The sequence below is a fragment of the Lynx rufus genome, unplaced genomic scaffold, assembly GCF_022079265.1.
Source record: "Lynx rufus isolate CCGP_SWC_20201006 ecotype Redwood Valley unplaced genomic scaffold, mLynRuf1.p SCAF_21, whole genome shotgun sequence".
In the NCBI taxonomy this organism is placed as follows: Eukaryota; Metazoa; Chordata; class Mammalia; order Carnivora; family Felidae; genus Lynx; species Lynx rufus.
This window is the reverse complement of record NW_025814836.1, coordinates 23219448-23239157: the sequence shown is the minus strand read 5'-3', so window position 1 is coordinate 23239157 and position 19710 is coordinate 23219448. Positions and strand designations below refer to the sequence as shown.

Sequence of the window (19710 nt, the reverse complement as noted above, 5' to 3'; positions counted from 1 at the left end):
TGAAAAATTCAGTAGTAGGGTTGGGAGAGAAATTTCCCAGAACACAGGGCAAATCACAGAGACACAGGGAATGATGAACCTAGCCTAAGTCTAACACCTGAGAACCAGGGATTCCGGTTCCTAAATAAATCTAGAAAAATGTCTGTGGTAATAAAAGAGACAGGAGTGAAAACAATGAGATGACAGTGTAAATCTGGCTAATCAAACAAAAAATTGTGTAAGCAATATTCACCAGTTTGTAATTGACAGCACAATCCTTTGGGGGGGGCAATAGAATGCCAAGTATCATCAGTCACATGGGTCTTTACCTTTTGCCCAGGAAACCTCACTGCTGGGACTCTGTCCTAAGACAGTTAACATAAAAAGAGAGTAGATGTGGAATTCATGGAGATATTCACTGCGGTAGGGGTTTTGATGCTGCAAAAGCATGAACCACCCAGACGCCAGGTAAAAGGAGAAACGCCACGAAAATGATGTCTTTCTCAAGGGGTGGCAAGTACGCATAGGCATCGTGATCGCACCCACGGGCGGCAGCACCCCTTGGCCTGAGAAGCGTAACTGCATCGGATTCAGGGGACGTGGAGCAGAACAGGCGAGTCCGGAGACCGGGCTTCACTGCTCGGCGGATGAAATGGAGGAAGAATGTTTCCACTACTGCTTGGCAATGCGCTCACGCTAGTGAGATCGGGAAAAATGAAGTTACGCGCCCCTAGCGAAGGTGTCGCAGCGAGCCGAGGCCGGGCCCGGGCTGCGGCTGCGCACTGCGGCTCCGCTGCCGGCGCCCGGGGCCGGAAGCGGGGACCGCGCTGGAGGGGCCGGCCGGCGGGCGGGGCCGGCGCGGAGGAGGCGGGGCGGGGTCGGCGCAGCTGTCCCCGCCCCGCACGCTAGTCGGCGGGAGGCGAGGGGGGCCGGCGCGGGGCGGGCGCAGCAGAGCGCGCGGGCGGCCCCGGCCCCGCGGGAGCGCGGCTACGGCGCGCGGAGCCGGCGGCGACGGCTGGGCGGACGCCCGCCTTCGCCTGCGTCGCTGCCTCCGCGCGGGCCGCCGCCCCCGGGGATGTGAGGGGCGCAGCTCGGCCGGCGGGGCTCGGAGGCCGGCTGCGGACGGTAACGCGCCGGGCGGACCCGTGGTGGTGGAGGGGTTTCCGTCTGACCCCGGGCCGCGGCCGGGGTGGGAGGCAGGAGCGCGAGCGGCGCTTGGGCTCGGAGGCGGCCCGGGCTCCCGCACCCGGCCGTTGTCGTTGCGGTCCCCGGGGTTGGGAGGGTCGGAGAGGGCCTCGGCAGGGAGGGCCGGGAGGGGGCTGGGCCGGCGGGACCCGGCGGCAGGTGCCTACCCACCCTGTGACCCAACTCCCTCCCCGCAGCTCCACCCACTCTGGCCTAGACCCAGCCTCCAAGGGCTAAAAATATTGCCCGGAGGCTCCTGTGCGGAATCAGATCGCGCTAAGTAGGGCAAACGGCGCAGAGGCGACAGAGCTCCTCGGTCCCGGGGCCGGAGCAAGTCTCCGGGGCGGCGGTTCCGCCCACGCTCGGCTCAGCACCTAGCGGCCTCCCTCCACCCGGCAGGCAAGTAGGCTTCCGCGGGCGGTGGTAGCGGGCACTGGTCTTCCGAAGTTGACCCACAGCGGGGCAGCTGTGCCCAGCCTCCCCATAGCCAGGGGACATTCGGCACCAATCACTGCTGGCTTCCCAGGGGGTGCCCCGAGTGCTGTATAAGCAAAGGCCGAAAGTTACCCACTGCAGGAATCAGAACCGGCCGGGAGAAAGATGCAGGGCCCTCTTTATGTTAGAAATACAAGCCACTGCTGCTGCCTTTTAAGCTCATTATGTTTTTCTTAATGAGAGAGGTGCTGTGCCAGGCACTCTTTCTGGTGAGTATCAGTCTGATCCAAGAGGGCAGGGAGAAAGGCTTCCCTGTCCGTTTCTTTAACTGGATGCCAGTTTCTTCCTCGGAAACTAGAAGCACGTGGCCAAGGAACCTGGACACTCACCTCCTTTGATTGGCTGTATCTTTCTTGTAGGCAAGCGATGCAGAAAGCTGGTTAGAATCAGGAGGTTGTGAGGTGAACTCTGGAGGCAGAGCTGGGAAGTTTGTTATCCGGTCGTGTTTTTTATGGCATTAGCCTGGGAGACAGCATCCTCTGTACCCTAGGGGCAGAGCTCCCACCAGGACCAGGCAGGACCAGCTTTACGTACTTGTGCTTTCTGTGTCTCAGCCAAGAGAGTAGGATCCCGGTTGGGTCAGGATCCACAGCCGGTGTTGGGATTTGGGGCTTAGAAACTTGCTTTTTCTTTGGAGTCAGGCAAATAGGTGTTCCTTGAGAGTAACACTCAGGCACTCGGGCATTTGGTGGAAAGACCAACAAAGAGATTTTGTCTGCTGGAGCTGCATATGGTGTCCCTCCTGCCAGGTGTGTGTGGAGGCCAGTATGAAGCTGAAAAAGCAGGTGACAGTGTGTGGGGCTGCTATCTTCTGTGTGGCCGTCTTCTCGCTCTACCTCATGTTGGACCGAGTGCAGCATGATCCCACCCGTCACCAGAACGGTGGGAACTTCCCCCGGGTGAGTCATGCCTGGTTGCTAATCTCTTCGTGTACCAGTCTCTGAGCTCAGGCTGAGAGTCCGTGTCAGCCCAGGACAGGAGGGTTTCTTCCCAAAAGGCAGATTTTCCAGAAGCCCAGAGATCAAAAACAGTGATGGCAAAAAGGAAGAAGGAAGGGAAAAGGCGAACTGCCGGCTTGTCCTCCTGAATTCTTGGCAGACATTGCTAATGGATTGCAGCATTCGTTCCCACTAAGCCCGGATGCAATCCTTGTCAGCACAGCGCTCCTGACAGGCCACACTGGTTGTTGAGAAGAGGCACGCAAGATGAAATCTTTGCCATCCACGAGCCAGGGAGTGGGGGCGCTCCCAACCCAAGCGGATTGCAGTTCTCTGTAGTGATTTGCACATCTTCCCTCACCGGACCAGAGCCATCCAGCCCCATAGGCTCGTGGATCCGCCTTCAGTTGGGGAGGGAAGGACCACAGGCCCTGGGTGGTGGGCCCCATGCAGAGATCCTTCCTGTGGCACAAGGAGCCGTGGGTGATTGCTTTCTGGTCTTTCGGCAGAGCCAAATTTCTGTGCTGCAGAACCGCATTGAGCAGCTGGAACAGCTGTTGGAGGAGAACCATGAGATCATCAGCCACATCAAGGACTCTGTGCTGGAGCTGACGGCCAATGCGGAGGGCCCGCCCGCCATGGTGCCCTACTACACGGCCAACGGCTCCTGGGTGGTGCCGCCAGAGCCCCGGCCCAGCTTCTTCTCTGTCTCCCCCCAAGACTGCCAGTTTGCTCTGGGGGGCCGGGGCCAGAAGCCAGAGCTGCAGGTAGGGGTCAGAGCCGGCAGGGACCTCTGGTGGCTGTGGATGGGCACTGAGCTCCTCTCTGGCCTGGCAGATGCTGACTATATCGGAGGAGTTGCCGTTTGACAACGTGGATGGCGGCGTGTGGAAGCAAGGCTTCGACATCTCCTACAGCCCGCACGACTGGGACGCCGAAGACTTGCAGGTGTTCGTGGTGCCACACTCTCACAATGACCCAGGTGAGGACCCAGCAGGGCCCCGGGGGCCGGGCTGTGCAGAGAGCTTTGTGATGGCAGAGGTAAGGGAGGGGCAGAAGATGCCGGCAGCCTCAGGGTATCCTGTGCTGGTGCCCTAGGCTGGATCAAGACCTTTGACAAGTACTACACGGAGCAGACCCAGCACATCCTCAACAGCATGGTGTCCAAGCTGCAGGAGGACCCCCGGCGGCGCTTCCTCTGGGCGGAAGTCTCCTTCTTTGCCAAGTGGTGGGACAACATCAACGCGCAAAAGAAAGCAGCCGTGCGAAGGCCAGTGCCCGCCGGGGAGGCGTGGGAAGGCTGGCCTCTGGGCCCTGGACTGGGTGCCAGAACAGCTGGGTGCCACACTGTGGGTGTCAGGGGGAGGCGGGGGGAAGCAGGGCAGAGGGGAAAGGGCATGGTGGAGGGGCCGAGAATGAGAAGGCAGGGACTGGTGTGATGGCCACTGGGTCACCGGTGTCGGGAGAAATCAGAGTTAGGTGCAGTCGTATGCACAAGCCAAGAGGGAGCGTGGGGCCTGGTCCGGAGAGAGGCAGGGCCGGGACGGCATGGAGGCTGTATGGAGGGAAAGGAGAGTGCCTGTTTGTTCCGTTGGTCCCGGGTGTGGGTGAGCGGGCTCAGTAAGGCCTGTGCGCACAGGTCCCCGCATCTTCTGGTTGGCGGGACTGGGCAGAGCATCCCTGCCCCACGCTGAGTGTGAGTCCTTCACTCCAGGCTGGTGGGAAACGGGCAGCTGGAGATTGTGACAGGAGGCTGGGTGATGCCGGACGAGGCCAACTCCCATTACTTTGCCCTGATTGACCAGCTCATTGAAGGACACCAATGGCTGGAGAAAAACCTCGGTGAGTCTGGGCTCAGGAAGGAGAGTCTGCCCCTGTAGCTGGACCAGGGAACAGCAGGGGCTGGGCACAGGGATCGGCAGGGGGGTGGTTCCTCTCTAGGCCGATTCCACCAGGCATGGGGTCGGTATGATGGCAGGAAAGGAGCTGGGTCCCCAGGACCTGAACCCCTCAGGACCTCTGGCTTCCGTGCCCTCTCAGGAGCAACCCCACGCTCTGGCTGGGCCGTGGACCCCTTTGGACACAGCCCCACCATTCCTTACCTGCTGCGCCGTGCCAACCTGACCAGCATGCTGATTCAGAGAGTGCACTATGCCATCAAGAAGCACTTTGCTTCCACCCACAGTCTGGAGTTCATGTGGAGACAGAACTGGGGTAAGACCAGGTAGGGTGGAGGGTCACAGGAGTAGTGCTCACTGCGGAAGGGAAGGGCAGGGTATGAGGGTAAGACCCACGTCCTTCAGAGCAGACCAGCAAGCACTTGCACAGACCGCCAGAAGTACTGTCCTCCTTCCGGTTACATTGGGGATCAATCACATTGACCTCTGGCCTCTACAGAGCCCCCCGTCTATACTGAGGGTCTGTCCCAGGAACTGTGGGCTCCAGATCCCTCCCTGTGCCCCTTGGCCTGCCCGTCTTCTGCAGCCTTAAGTCTGGTCCAGGCCTCACCTTCTGTCAGAGCTGCACGTGGCTGGAGCAGATCCCCACCCTCCTGGCATCTCCGTGACCCGCTCCGGAGGCTGCCTGCTGGTGGCCGACTGCCCGGTGTGTCTTCTACAGACTCGGACTCCAGCACAGACCTCTTCTGCCACATGATGCCCTTCTACAGCTACGATGTGCCCCATACCTGTGGCCCGGATCCCAAGATCTGCTGCCAGTTTGATTTCAAACGCTTGCCTGGTGGGCGCATAAACTGCCCCTGGAAGGTGCCGCCCCGGGCGATCACAGAGGCAAACGTGGCTGAGAGGTATTTGCTCCCGGCCTAGGCTGGGCCATTTTCACTCCACAGGGGAGCCAGGAGACCTGGCCTTGGTGTGGGCTCTGCTGCACGCGGGTGCTTCTGGTTGTACGTCTGTAAAATGGCAGGCGGGGGGCGGTGGGGCTCAGGTGGTGAGTTCAGGTCCACAGCCGCTAAGGTGGCGGCTCCTTCACTGAGCCTCCCTGGAAAGCTGGAGCAGCTCTAAGGAACCACCTTTTCCAGAATGGTTTTATTTCCCCAAATGAGTGTGTTTCCCAGCGTCCTAACAAGCTGCCAGAGCCGGTTGACCGACTCAGAAGTGAATAATTCTTAAAAAAGGTGAAGTTTCTTGTACCATGTGGCCTAATATGCCTTCGTTTACTGCAGGCATCTTGCCTTAGCTTGATTAGGCCAGGATCCCCCAGTGCTTGTGGACCATTCACAACATGTTCAGTCCTGCCCAACAGCCCCCAGCATCAGAGAAAAGCACACCTGTCCCCCCTGGGGGGTTGTTAGGGACCCCTAAAGATGTCTCTGTGGCTGAAGTCCGCCCCTGCCTCTGCCCACCTTGGAAAGAACAGATTACCAGTGACCTGAACCGTGGGTTAGCTGGAACCCACTAGCCTTGAGAATATAACAAGTTGAGCTGGTTTTCATGAGGCAATACTCTGATTTCCATGATGTCCACGAGGTGAAGCATGTGACCAAAAGGGAAAGAAAGTGGTCTTTTGTTTCTGAAAGCCAGAAATCTAAATGCAGATTCCAAGCAAGGATCCAGGACTAGAAAGGGGTGATTTTTCTTAAAGCAGCAGCTGTGATCAGATGCCAGCCCAGCTTTGCAGAGAGCAAGTCATGAGAGTAACTTCGTTTTCTCCTTTGAAAGGCTTACAAGGCTGATAAATTTGAGGGAAGTGGTATTCTAGGAGTCCTCTCTTGAGAACAAAGTAGGAGAGTACAAGCTGGATCAGCACAGTTAAGTAGCTTAGTGGCAGGCTGACCTACAATACCTATAACATGCCAACGACTGGGTTGGTCTAAATGGAGAAAAAGCTTTAATGATATGCTACAAGGTTTTGGTTTCTTATTGATTTTACCAGTAACTTCGATGAAAAAGAAAGTGACAAACGTGTGTATATAGTTCCTACTGTGTACCAGGCGCTAGTCTGAATTTTATTTATTTGTGTTTATTTATTTATTTATTTATTTATTTATTTTTGAGAGCAAGAGAGAGCACAAGTGGGGGCGGTGCATAGAGAGAGGGAGACAGAATCCGAAACAGACTTCAGGCTCTGAGCTGTCAGCACAGAACCCGACTTAGGGCTCAAACTCACGGACCGTGAGATCATGACCTGAGCCAAAGTTGGATGCTTACCCCACTGAGCCACTCAGGCGCCCCTACCAGGTGCTGTTCTAAGTATGTAGCAAATAGTAATTTATTTAGTTCATTTTAACTTTCATAACATTATGATGGTAGGTACTGATGCTATTCTCATCTTATAAAAAACCGAGGCCTAGCAAGGTTAAGTAGCTTAACCAGGGTCACTCAGCCAGTACATGTAGAGCTGGTATAGTATGGTTCTGATTTTAGGTCTTCAGAGCTGTGCTCACTTGTGGGCAAAGTGAAGCTGGGGTGTCAGAATGAGGACCCCCCCCAAAAGGATCAGGATCCCAAAAGATCTCAGTAGGTTGTGTGCGACGTGGGTCGAATCCAACCAGACGGGATTTATCGGATGTAAATGTAAAGTTCCATCCTTAGTCTCAGGAAAGAGAACAGGAAAGGGTCGGGATGGGGAGAAAGGCCCTTGCTGAACCTCACGTGTGGGAAACCCGTGTGGTGGCCGAGGTCGGCACTGGTGTGACCGTGGGGCTGCCGGAGACGCCCCTGTACACGCACGCGGCACACCGGGCTGGCCGAGGTGTGTGTCCCGCCTTCTGTTTGCCGGTCGGCCCACCCCGGAGTCCCGCATCAGCGCCAGGCCCCTCATCCTGAGGGACGTGGGCAGAAGGGCGGCTGGAGAACCGCTGGTGATGCAGGGGTGGGGGGTGGGGAGGGGGGTGCCGGGCTTGTAGAGCCTGAAGGGAGGCACAGGGGAATGCGGCACGTCTGTGGTGTGTGTGAAGGACCCCGGGGCAGGGGCGTGCTGTTGTGCATGGTGTCGGCCTGGAGTCCGGGAACTGCAGCCGAGCATAGGAAGACCCGGGCCGCCCCGCTCCCTTCCTCTGCGCCGAGCCTCTGTGTCAGGCCCGCCCCCTTCCGCCCACAGGGCAGCGCTGCTCCTGGACCAGTACCGGAAGAAGTCCCGCCTGTTCCGAAGCAACGTCCTCCTGGTGCCGCTGGGGGATGACTTTCGATATGACAAGCCCCAGGAGTGGGACGCCCAGTTCTTCAACTACCAGCGGCTCTTTGACTTTCTCAACAGCAAACCTGACCTCCATGTGCAGGTGGGGGGGGGGGGGGATGGGAGGGGGGACACTGAGCTGGGGAGGGGGGAGGCCCATGGTGCTGCAGCCTGGCCCTTCCCGAAGGCACCGTGCTCCCCGTTCCCGACTCTTGGGCAGGGTCTCCCTTTGGTGTGAGAATTCCTTGCCGGCTCCCGGGCTTGGCATGCGGTGGGAAAGGGTGGGATGTAGTGATCCCAGGTGGGGTGCGTAAGCAGAATCCTTGCCCCTGGCACTGGGCTGCAGCACGGTGGTGGGGGAGGGGGTTGACAGGTCCCAGAAGACTCCGGAACTGATGGAAGCGGGTTTTTGGGGTCCCCACAGGCCCAGTTTGGCACCCTCTCTGACTATTTTGACGCTCTGTACAAGAGGACAGGGGTAGAGCCGGGGGCACGGCCCCCAGGGTTTCCCGTGCTGAGCGGGGATTTCTTCTCCTATGCCGACCGAGAGGACCATTACTGGACAGGCTATTACACTTCCCGGCCCTTCTACAAGAGCTTGGACCGGGTCCTGGAAGCCCACCTGCGGTGAGATTCCCGCCTTCCGCCTTCCTGGCTGGAAGGAGTAGAATCGGCTGTGGGATTTAAGGAAGGGCTGGATTGGCTCAGAAGGCCCTAGAAAGGCTTGGAGACCAAGGCAGGCAGAGATGTGGTGGAAAGAAGGGAATGGGGCTTGCTGAGCGAGGGCGGGCCTGGGAGTTGTGTGGGCAGGAGGCTGACCTCTGTCTCTGGGCAGGGGCGCGGAGATCCTGTACAGCCTGGCTGTGGCTCACGCGCGCCGCTCTGGACTGGCTAGCCAGTACCCGCTCTCCAACTTCGCCCTTCTGACGGAAGCGCGGCGCACCCTGGGGCTCTTCCAGCACCACGATGCCATCACCGGCACTGCGAAGGAGGCGGTCGTGGCAGACTATGGCGTCAGGTGGGGGCCCTCTCCTGCTCCCCGTCGGCCCCACACCCTTGCCCGCTGTCCCAAAGAAAGGCTGTGCTGGCGGTCAGGGGGCAGGCCTGCCGGTGAGGTGCACAGTCTGTGGCCATCTTCTCCACGGTCCCTCTCCCACCCCCTGTCCCCCGCAGGCTCCTGCGCTCCCTCGTCAGCCTGAAGCAGGTCATCATCAACGCGGCACACTATCTGGTGCTGGGGGACAAGGAGGCTTACCACTTTGACCCTGAGGCTCCCTTCCTCCAGATGGTGAGCCCCCTCCTCCATCTGCTCCGGGCGCCCTCGGGCGTGTGCGGTCCCATCCAAGAGCAGTGGTGTGAGGGTGTCGCTCTTCTTTTCCTTCCCTGCCCTGGGGTGAAGGATCTGTGGCCAGGGAAGCTGGTGGTCCACATCCGGGACAGGTAGGGGAGGAGGCAAGACTCCGAGCCAGGCCAAGGCCCGTGACGGTTCTTCCCTTGCCACTCCCTTAACTCCAGGATGACACCCGCTTAAATCACGATGCCCTGCCGGAGCGCACAGTAATCCAACTGGACTCCTCGCCCAGGTGAGCCAGACCAGGCCAGGCACAGAGGCGAAGCCACTCTGGCTCCCGACACCGTCTCACCCCCTCACCTGCCCAGATACTCTTGGCCTCTGTTTCTGCCTCCGTTGCCCAGGAAAAGCCTGCCTGGGTGAGCCTGCCTCTACCTGCAGGTACGTGGTGCTGTTCAACCCGCTGGAACAGGAGCGGTTCAGTGTGGTGTCCCTGCTGGTCAGCTCGCCCCGGGTGCGTGTCCTTTCTGAGGAGGGTCAGCCCCTGGCCGTGCAGATCAGCGCACACTGGAGCTCTGCCACTGACGTGGTCCCTGACGTCTACCAGGTAAGGTGGGGGCCCGGGAGGTGGGCCCCAGCCCTCCGTGCTCATCCTCGGCCTCTCCCCGGGGCCTCCCTCTGCCTTGTGACACCCGCCTCCCGCCCTCCTGCTTGCGCCCCAGGTTGGGGACAGCCGTCTTGGGGAGAGGGGTTGCCCAGAGGACAAGCACTGTTGGCATTTGGGTCTGTCCTCGAAAGGCAGGTGAAGTTTGATAAACTATGATAATAGTGAGGATGGGGGCCGGGGTGTCGTGTTATTTCTTCGTTCATCAAGTGTTTATGGAAAGTTAATGTGCGATTGCCATTTCATAGTTTCTCAAATAGCATTTGAGACTCCTAAAAGTCTGACCCGAAGCAAGTAATGTCACTTCCACCTTCAGAGGAGGGGACAGAGGCCCCAGCAGGTACAGGGATCTGCTCAGACTTTATCAGTTAGTAAGAAAGCCCCAGGACTAGAATCCCGGGCCTGCATCCAGAACTGGTGCCCGTGCTGTGGGCCGCGCTTCCTCACCCTTCCTGTGCCAGCAGGTGTCTGTGCCCATCCGCCTGCCAGCCCTTGGCCTCGGCGTGCTGCAGCTGCAGCTGGGCCTGGACGGGCACCGCACCCTGCCCTCCTCTGTGCGCATCTACCTGCACGGCCGGCAGCTGTCCGTCAGCAGACAGGACGCCTTCCCTCTACGCGTCATTGACTCTGGCGCCGGTGACTTCGCCCTCAGCAACCGCTACATGCAGGTCTGGTTCTCAGGCCTTACCGGGCTCCTCAAGGTAAAGGGCCAGGGCGGGGAGCCGAGGAGGGTGTGCGTGGCGGTGGGGCGGTGCTGAGCCAACACCCGACTGACGGCGGGCCTCGGAGTGGGCCGTCTTGGCTCCGGGCTGACGGCACGGGGAAGCTGGGCTGGCTCCTTGGGGAAGTTCGTCCGTGCCCTCCCAGGGGGCAGGCCTGACATGCTGGTGTGGGGCCAGGGGTCAGGGCTGTGTTTCTTGGCAGAGCATCCGAAGGGTGGACGAGGAGCAGGAGCGGCGGGTGGACGTGGAGTTCCTCGTCTATGGCACCCGCACGTCCAAAGACAAGAGCGGAGCCTACCTCTTCCTGCCTGACGGGGAGGCCCAGGTACCCTAAAGACTCCTCAAACCCCCGCAGGCCTCGGGAGGCCCCGCCAGCGGAGGGCACGAGGAGCCACGTGACCCGAGGCGGTGAGGCGGAGGGGCGCGGGCCTTCCTCCAGGACGGTGCCTGCTGCCAGGGCCCTCGCGGGGGCCGCCTCCGGGAGGTGGGGTGGCCGAGGAACGGCCACGGGGGCTCGAGCCGGCCCAGCCAGGGGTCTCGGGCGGAGGCCTGCCGGCAGAAGTACTTCCGCCGAGGTCGGGCCGGTGCCCCCAGGCTTTGCCTTCCGTGCTGTGGCTTCAGCTGCCGCCTACTCTTTCCCCAGCCCTACGTCCCCAGGGACCCCCCCGTGCTGCGTGTCACCGAAGGCCCTTTCTTCTCAGAGGTGGTTGCGTACTACGAGCACGTTCGCCAGGTGGTCCGGCTCTATAACCTGCCAGGTGAGCCCTGCCGCTCGGAAGGTCCGAGGGGAGGCGGGGGCTGCAGGGGTGTGCGCTGCTCTTCCTTTTGCTCACGGCTCATGCGTCTGTTCCCAACAGAGGTATAGTTTGCAATGGGGTCACGGTAATTCTCTGAGAAGGTCCTCCAGAAATGCGGGGCGTCACCGGGGGTCTGGGCACAGCCTCTCCCTGCCCAGTCTCTCTGGCCTCTCCATGCTCGCCCTTTGTCTTTGTGCCCAGGGGTGGAGGGGCTGTCTCTGGACATGTCGTCCCTGGTGGACATCCGGGACTACGTCAACAAGGAGCTGGCCCTGCGCATTCACACAGACATTGACAGCCAGGGTGCCTTCTTCACGGACCTCAATGGCTTTCAGGTGATTTTCGGGGCCCCAGAGAGCACAGGCAGCAGGCACTGGGAGCGGTCTGCCCTGAGGGAGGAGGAGGAATCAGAGACGAGAGTGATCAGGGACTCCTTCAGACTGGGGACCCGTTGGTCCCACATGGTGCCCGGATGCCCGTGACCTGTTGGCCTTCCCCTCCCAGGTGCAGCCCCGGCGCTATCTGAAGAAGCTACCCCTGCAGGCCAACTTCTACCCCATGCCGGTCATGGCCTACATCCAGGACGCCCAGAACCGCCTCACCCTGCACACTGCGCAGGCCCTGGGTGTCTCCAGCCTGCACGATGGTGAGCGGGGCAGGAGCTGGTGCACAGAGTGATGGGCAGGGTGGAAGCCCATCTGTGCCCCCGGCCTCTCCCCTCAGCAGTCCCCACCCCTACCCAGTCCACATCACCTCCATGCCTGTAGAACCATTAACAGCAAGCCATTAACTCCCGCCAGTCACACACGGGCATGGCAGGAGGGCAGGCCACTGCCGTCACCCTCGCCCCTAGCGGAGGCAGCCTTGGAGGTGACACGGGGGGGGGGGGGGGCGCTGGGTGCCCCATTGGAACCCTTTAAGAATCATCATGGTATTGAACAGTTACTCTCCTGGTCAGGGACGGGAGTAGGGACAGTTGAAAAAGTGCATATGATGTTATAACAGCAAAGAAGAAAAACATATGCTGTTTTTAAAAGAGAGAATGGCATTTTTAAGAATTCAAACAAGGGCATGAGGAGTGCTGGCCTGGGGCTGGGCACTCCGGGCCAGCTGAGGTGGCTCCTACGTCCTCCGAGTAAAGTGAACACTTTGCTCTTGGTGGCCTCTGAGGCCTTCAGATGGTTCGTGTTAGGGACAGAGCCTTTATGCACGGCTGAGCCGAGAGGCTTCGCCCGGGGGTTGGTGGCTGGGGCAGTGGAGGCCTGACCCCCTGCTGCAGGAGTGTGGCTCTGATCGCCCCGCTGTCAGGCTCTGCCACGGTTCTGTCTTCGCTGTCGACTGCTAGCTGAACCCCATGGGATTCTCTCTGCCTTTCTGGAAAATAGCATGCTGAGAGATTATTGTTACATACGCACGGGTCCGTTTTAGGACTTTCGGATATCTTTCCAAAAAAGGATTGCTCAAGATACAAATACGTAGGAACTACAGAAGTCAGAATGTCAGGCTGGGGAGATGGTTAGGGCCATCCGAGTGGACGCTCTCAAGAGATTCTTAGAAAAACAGGTGCTGGGAAAAATCCTCACCCCAACATATGTCTGCTTTGCGGCCAGCCCTTCCCCAAGCGTATTTCACGAAGAAAGCACAGGCGGTCATCTGCCATCCCTTTTCCCCAGGGTGGCCACAAACGGCACCTGATTGGAGCTTCTGTCTGATTTGCCATCTGCCTGTTCTCTCCGCACTCTCCTTGTGACGGACGAGGCGGCAGAGCTGGAGTCTTTCCCAGCCGAGGAGGAGGGTGGGAGGGCGCGGGTTCTAGTCCCAGCAAGCTCTGCCCCAGCTGCCTGGACCGGGGCCGCTGCAGCGAGCGCTGTTGGCTGGCGATGGCAGTTTTGTGTTCGCTGGTTTACTCTGTTCCAGTGGCCAGTGCAGCTAGCGATCGCCGCCCGAGCTCCCAGGTCTGTTCCCCCTCCTCGGGCACGGAGCGTGGGCGGTAAACTGCCAGGGCCTGCTTGCTCCCTCCGGCCTCTTTTGTTTCCTCTTCTGTGATACCGGCCCTTCGCTCGGTCCCCTTCCAGCTCCAGGCCCCCGCTCCTCCTCTCCTGAGTGACTCCGCTTGAGGCTGTAGCTCCCCGGGCTATTCCCTCGGGGCCTGTGGTTGGGATTCTTCCAAAGCCCAGTATCTGCTTGGGGCTCACGGTGAACTTCCCCAGGCCAGCTGGAGGTGATCCTGGACCGTCGGCTGATGCAGGACGACAACCGGGGTCTGGGCCAAGGGCTCAAGGACAACAAAAGAACCTGCAACCATTTCCGCCTGCTGTTGGAACGGCGAACCCTGGGCAGTGAGGTAAATTCTGGACCTCCCTCCCGGGGAGCCAGGTCAGGCTGGTCCCTTGGGCGGCAGAGCTAGAGGCGGGCGAGGGGTAGCGAGACTAGTGCTTCTCCTGGGGTGCGGGGGGTCAGTCTGACGCTCTGCTTCTCCATCTCCGGCAGCCTGGCACCTCCCTTCTCCCACAGCGTCCTGTCGCCCATGCCCCCGAGCCATCCCCCGCCTTCCTCTGTGCCCCCTCCCCGCCGCCATGTTCTCTAACCCTCTCTGCTCCAGCCCCGTTCATCTCATGGCTTTCTTTGCCCCCACCAGCCTGGCTTTTTCTCCAAACTGGCAGCCATGTTTAGGGGCTTGATCTTTCACAGCAGCAGGAGCGATAACCGAGAGGTAAGGGCCAGCCACGGGGGTCGAACTAGTACTGGCCAGCGGTAGCTGGACTCGGAGCCTGCGGAGGATGGAGCCTGCCACCCAGCCTCCCTGTCTGTGGCTCAGTCCTCACCCACCAAGGAGCGACTGACCACCCGCTGTGCTTTAGGGCCCGAGAGGGACACAGACTCTGACACTGACCCTGCTCCCCAGGACTTCCCTCGGGAGTAGGGGTGGGGGGTAGGCAGAAGTAGCTTGGCTGGTAGTAGTGGGAGAACGTTGTGAGCCAAGGGGATCGAGGACAGGTTCTGGGGGACGTGTTGACCAGGCACAGCTGTGATGGATGGCGGTCTGACGTAAACACAAGGACTGGGGTGCCTGGATGGCTCAGTCGGTCGGGCTTCCGACTTCGGCTCAGGTCATGATCTCACGGTCTGTGAGTTTGAGCCCCGCGTCGGGCTCTGTGCTGACAGCTCGGAGCCCGGAGCCTGCTTCGGTTCTGTGTCTCCCTTTCTCTTTGTCCCTCCCCCACTCACGCTCTGTCTTTGAAAAATGAATAAACCTTTAAAAAATTTTTTTTAAAAAAAGCACAAACTAAGGCAGAGGGAGACCACGTAAACAGGGAAGAGCAGTGAGTTCACTCAGCTAGACCATGGCCGCTAGTCCAGCGTGGTAGCTTCTAGCCACATGTGGTTATTTAAGTTAATTAAAATTAAATATAGGGGCACCTGGGTAGCTCAGTGGGTGAAGGATCCTACTTGATTTCAGCTCAGGTCAGGATCTCAAAATTGTTGAGTCTGAGTCCTGTGTTGGGCCCCACTCTGACAGCATGGAGCCTGCTTGGGATTCTCTCCCCCCGCCCCCCGCTCCTCCACCGCTCACATTCTGCCTCCTTCTCAAAATAAATAGACTTAAAAGAACTAAATATAATAAGTTCAGTTCTTCAGTCATACTGGCCACATTTAAGTGCCCAGTGGCCACAAGTGGCTAGCAGCTACTCTATTAGTGCAGGTGTAGCTTATTTCTATCTTTGCAGAAAGTTCTAGTGGCCGTTGCTGGGCTAGCATGGGGTCAGGGTTCGGTTGGGGCAGACTAGTGGGCCCAGAACGGCTGGCTGTGGGGCCTGGACTTTATGTGGGAGGCCAGTGCAGGATCTGAGCACGGAGGGACGCTGTCGGACTCTGCCCTGAGCTTGTCCATCTAACAGTAGGAATAGGGCAGATCTCCAGGGAGCCTGGAGGCAGGTGATACTTTACAGGCTGTTCAAGCGGGAAATGTTGGTGGCTTGAACTGAGCCGCGGGAGGGAAAGGTTGGGGGTGGGTGTGAGGATACTGCCAAGATGGGGAGAGATTCTGGGCGATTGGAAGGAAGGTGGCACTAGGGACAGAAGTCCAGAGGACAGAAAAGTGGCCGCCTTGGGGGAAGTGCAGCTTAGGCCTGTGAGTGTGGCATACAGGGCAGTCACCCAAGCGGCCGCCCCCGGTCGGAACAGCTTGGGGAGCACTGGGCCCGAGGATCGGGGCTGGCACTATGGGTGTGGGGCTGGACCCGGAACCACAGGATCACTCAGGGTACTTGCTCCGTCCGTTATGGGCACACATCTGTCTGTCACCCGTTCTCCCGCACTGAGGATCTGCGATGGGAGATGGATGGCGCTCACAGGGCGTGTGCTCATGTTAGTGTGAAAGCAGAAACCCCCCAAGGTAGAGGAGACGTGTCCCTCGTAGGTTGTGGGAGATGGGGAGTGACCACACGTGGAGGGTGCTGGTGCCTTCCAGACGCTTCAGGGAAAGCTCTCTGCCCCTTCACCCACATCTCGGCCGACCTTGCAGGTCCAGGATGGCCGCACTACCAGCTACCCATCCCTCCTCAGCCACCTGACCTCCACGTACCTGAATACCCCCGTGCTTGCCCTGCCCGTAGCCAAGAGGCAGCTCCCGGGCCCCGGTCTGCGCTCATTTCATCCCCTGGCCTCCTCCCTGCCCTGCGATTTCCACCTGCTTAACTTGCGGACGTTGCAGGCCGAGGTGAGTACCCCGCCCCGCTCTGTACCTCCAGGACCGGATTCTGGCCTTTCCTCACCCACACTCCTCCTGGTCCTGGTCCCGGTGCTGCCTCGAGGGCAGTGCTGTTGCACCCGTGAGCGCTGAGCAGCACCCGCCCCCACCACCCCTTATGTGTCTGTCACCCAGGACGATGCCCTGCCCTCGGCAGAAACCGCACTCATCTTACACCGCAAGGGTTTCGACTGCGGCCTTGAGGCCAAGAACTTGGGCTTCAACTGCACCACGAGCCAAGGCAAGGTGAGAGGGGCCTGGTACAAGTAGGAACACGGTGCACCAGGGCACAGCAGGCATGGGGCTTGGGAGACTGCGGTGAGGTGGGCAGCGGAGAGAAAAGGGAGCAGCCATTGATGAGTGATTTCAAAGCAACTGAGGCCTGGCTAGGGCACGTTCTGTACAAGGCATGTGCTCCGTGAGTAGGGGCCACGGCCAGATGCAGTGGAAAACATCAGATATAAAAATCCAGGGGCGCCTGGGTGGCTCAGTCGGTTGAGCGTCCGACTTCGGCTCAGGTCATGATCTCACAGTTCATGAGTTCGAGCCCCACGTCGGGCTCTGTGCTGACAGCTCAGAGCTTGGAGCCTGTTTCGGATTCTGTGTCTCCCTTTCTCTCTGAACCTCCCCCGTTCATGCTCTCTCTCTCTCTGTCTCAAAAATCAATAAAGGTTAAAAAAGTAAAAAAAAAAAAAAAATCCAAAGCCGTCATGCTGCGACTCTGAAAGCTCTGGTCATGGTTCAGGCAGGTGCTGACAGGTGCCCCCGTGTGCCACAGCCCATGCTGGGCACTGGCGATTCCGGAGTGGACTTAACACAGTCCCTGTCTTCAAGGAGTTCGCTGCTCAGTGCAGTGGTTCCTACCCTGAGGTCTGTGGATGGGCTTTGGGGTTGAGCAGAGTGAGCCCCTGGCCCGAACACAAGCTCTCGTGCACAGCTGGGCACCATGTTGCCCAGAGGGGCCAGAGCCTCTGTGAGGTTCTTAAAGAGGCAGCAAGTCATACAGAGAAAAGAGCTGTGTCATATAACTTGTGAACACCCAGCACAGCCCTGTGCCGTCTTTTCTCTCCACAGGTGGCCCTGGGGAGCCTTTTCCACGGCCTGGATGTGGGTTTCCTGCAGCCAACCTCCTTGACGTTACTGTACCCTCTGGCCTCCCCCTCCAACAGCACTGACATCTATTTGGAGCCCATGGAGATTGCCACCTTCCGCCTCCGCTTGGGCTAGCACTTCCTGTGGCCTGAAGAGAAAGTTCATCCACAGAGACTGCCTCTTACATAAGGTCGGGTTGGACAAACCAGATGGGTATCCTGTCCCGGTCTACCTCTCAGAACTGTGACAGACTGGGCTCTGCCCTCATTTTCTGTTTCTCGTTGCTTCTGTGTTCGGTGGCAACCCCAAACCCGGTGTTGGGTAGACAGGGCAGATGCTAGTGAGATCTTGGCCAGAGGGTCCTTGGTCAGAGTGGGCGGTGCCAGCCTCTGCTTTGGGTTGTGTGCGGCACCCATTGGGCACAGGCTCAAGCACCCACCTTTCTCCCAAAATGGGATGGAGGAGAAGCAGGGTCAGGAAAGATAGGGAAGGCTGAGTGGGTAGGAGCCCAGCGCCAGGGTCACTGGAGGTGGGAGCTGGTTCTGGGTGGGGGGGTCCTCTGGTTACGTAGGAACTGGATGTCCTGATGTGAGTGGGAACTGAGTGATGGCTGGGTGGGGACCCAGAGTTAGCAAGGTGGAGGAAGAGGAATCTCCACTTTCTGTGATGACTCCACTGGGAGGACTCCACGCCTCGGCTAGCGGCTGTGGTGCGGCAGGAAGAGACCATGCGTCCCTAGAGACCATGTCATGGCTAGAGGTCATAGCACACTTCAGGTACCAAAACCCCCATCTGGCCCCGGGCGCCTGGTCCGTGTGTTGATGTATGAGATGGTGGCAGGGACGTGGGGTCGTCTTCCGTCCTCGCTGACGCCTCTTCTGTTCCTGTACTCTGTACACCACTGTCCTCGAGCTCCTTCCCACCCTGGGGGCATCTGGCCTGGCATACTTCCTTTCCCTGGAAGGAAAATGAAGCCTCCAGTCCACCTCCCCTCCCCATGAGCGTGAGCAATTTGAGAAGGCTTTCTGCTCCGTCCCTACGGTCAGGCCATGGAGCTTCAGCTGTGGTACATGCTTCTACAGAGGGATTTGGATCCTGGCACAGGGACTAGGGTTATGTAGAGTGAATTAGGAGGCAGTATGTCTGTTCAGCAGCCTTCATTCAGCTTCGATTAATAGAGCAAAGGTTTTGACGGTCTCTATAGATGCCGAAGCAATATTTGGTAAAGTTTAAAATCTATCCCTTGTTAAAAATCTTAGTAAGTTAAGACTACAAAGAAACTCCTAATCTAGATTAAAAATCTCTATCAGAAACCAGCAGTTAATGACATTTGAAAGAGTCAGACACCACAGGCATTCCTATAAAAGAAATTAGGCAAGGACATACTATTATTTAGCAGGGTCCTGGCACCATAATCCCCACAGTAGAGCAGGCGAAGGAGAGGAAGTTACTACTGTCATTATTTGGAGACAACAGAATGGCAACCTATAAAATCTATGAGAATCAGCTGGAGACCTAAGACCATTCTGTAAGTGGACATAAATGATAGACATCATGCTCCTGTAAGGATTTCGGCTCTCTCCAAATCAGCCCATAGATTCAGTGTGTTCCAGTGTGATTGAATACGTTTGGGATTTTGATGAGTTCTAAAGTTCATTTGGAAGAGTAAATACATGAGAGTACTAACAAATTCTGAATGGTGGTTGAGTTGGGGGTGGGGGGGGCACCGAGGGGAGGAAAGGGCACATGTCGCGTGGCATTGCCCCAGGGACTCTCAGGCAGCCACACATGGTCGTGTGACCTGGTGTGGGATCGGAAAGACAGACTGATGGAACCAAAGTCAGAGTCCAGAAGCAGACCCAGGTAGATGGGAATTTAGTGGGATAAAAGGATTATTTGAAGTGGGAAAAAGATGGATTGCTTTAAATAGTACTCTAAGTCACTGACTATCAAAGTAAGAGATCTGTAGCTCACAGTTTCCACAAAAATTAGTCCCAGAGAAAGGAACAAAAAAATTAAACTACAAAATTACTGAAGAAAATACAGGGTATTATTATACCTCTGGGGTGGAGAGCTGTTCTAAACATAACACAAAACCTGAAAGATGTAATAAGGGAAAAGATTAAACAGATTTTATTACCAAAAAATATTGAAAGTTTTATGTATGACGGAAAACATCAAGGTTAAAATACAAATGACAACCTGGGAGAAGATGTTTGCAACACCTCAAAAACCGGTGAGTTAATCATTTTGGGTGAAAGCTGGCTTTGGGGTCCTCAGAGAAGGTCCCCTGGGCCTGCTGGGCCCCTACCTGAATATCAAGAGTCCTTCCAGATCATCCAGGGCTGTTGGCAGCTTCAGGCCAGGGCACACAGAATCCTTTCTGTATCACTATGGAAGAAATAAGATTATTGATGTGAGGTGCTCAGCAGAGTGATGCATAGAGGAGCTCAATAAATAGGAGCTATGATCTTACTAGTAAAGGATGCTAAACAGTTATATTATAGCAGGTGTCAATTACTCGTATAAGATGGCTTATAATCACATGATAAGGGAGACTGTGTGCCTCCTAGGAAATGAGCAAAATAAAGGCTGTTTATCTTTGGATATCTTAGACGTACCATGAAATCATTTATCTGCCAGGAACAATGTCTACTGCTA

The 19710-nt window shown here is 57.8% G+C and overlaps 1 protein-coding gene across 2 annotated transcripts; it reads left to right on the top strand.

The window, feature by feature from the left end:
• The first annotated feature begins 1005 nt into the window (after positions 1-1005).
• MAN2A2 (mannosidase alpha class 2A member 2) lies at positions 1006-19656 on the top strand. Of its 2 annotated transcripts, XM_047086571.1 has the most exons (25): positions 1006-1104; positions 1362-1563; positions 2409-2558; positions 3107-3364; positions 3435-3579; positions 3696-3867; positions 4312-4439; positions 4638-4811; positions 5217-5403; positions 7659-7836; positions 8158-8360; positions 8569-8751; positions 8907-9021; positions 9249-9316; positions 9466-9631; positions 10153-10389; positions 10613-10735; positions 11054-11168; positions 11409-11542; positions 11712-11853; positions 13418-13551; positions 13846-13920; positions 15733-15927; positions 16093-16203; positions 17032-19656. In XM_047086571.1, the coding sequence occupies exons 3-25, from the start codon at positions 2427-2429 to the stop codon at positions 17182-17184; spliced, it is 3528 nt and encodes a 1175-aa protein (XP_046942527.1). In that variant the 5' UTR covers positions 1006-1104; positions 1362-1563; positions 2409-2426; the 3' UTR covers positions 17185-19656. The 2 variants fall into 2 exon arrangements, with proteins under 2 accessions (XP_046942527.1, XP_046942524.1); XM_047086568.1 differs by lacking the exon at positions 13846-13920 and having other exon boundaries at positions 1007-1104.
• Positions 19657-19710: the final 54 nt, after the last annotated feature.

Bases quoted from the DNA above. Each gene is read 5' to 3' on its own strand.
- MAN2A2 (XM_047086571.1), top strand. From the start codon at position 2,427: ATGAAGCTGAAAAAGCAGGTGACAGTGTGTGGGGCTGCTATCTTCTGT. The intron at 3,365-3,434 runs GTAGGGGTCAGA...CTGGCCTGGCAG, and splicing joins GCCAGAAGCCAGAGCTGCAG to ATGCTGACTATATCGGAGGA. The intron at 13,552-13,845 runs GTAAATTCTGGA...TGCCCCCACCAG, and splicing joins GGCGAACCCTGGGCAGTGAG to CCTGGCTTTTTCTCCAAACT.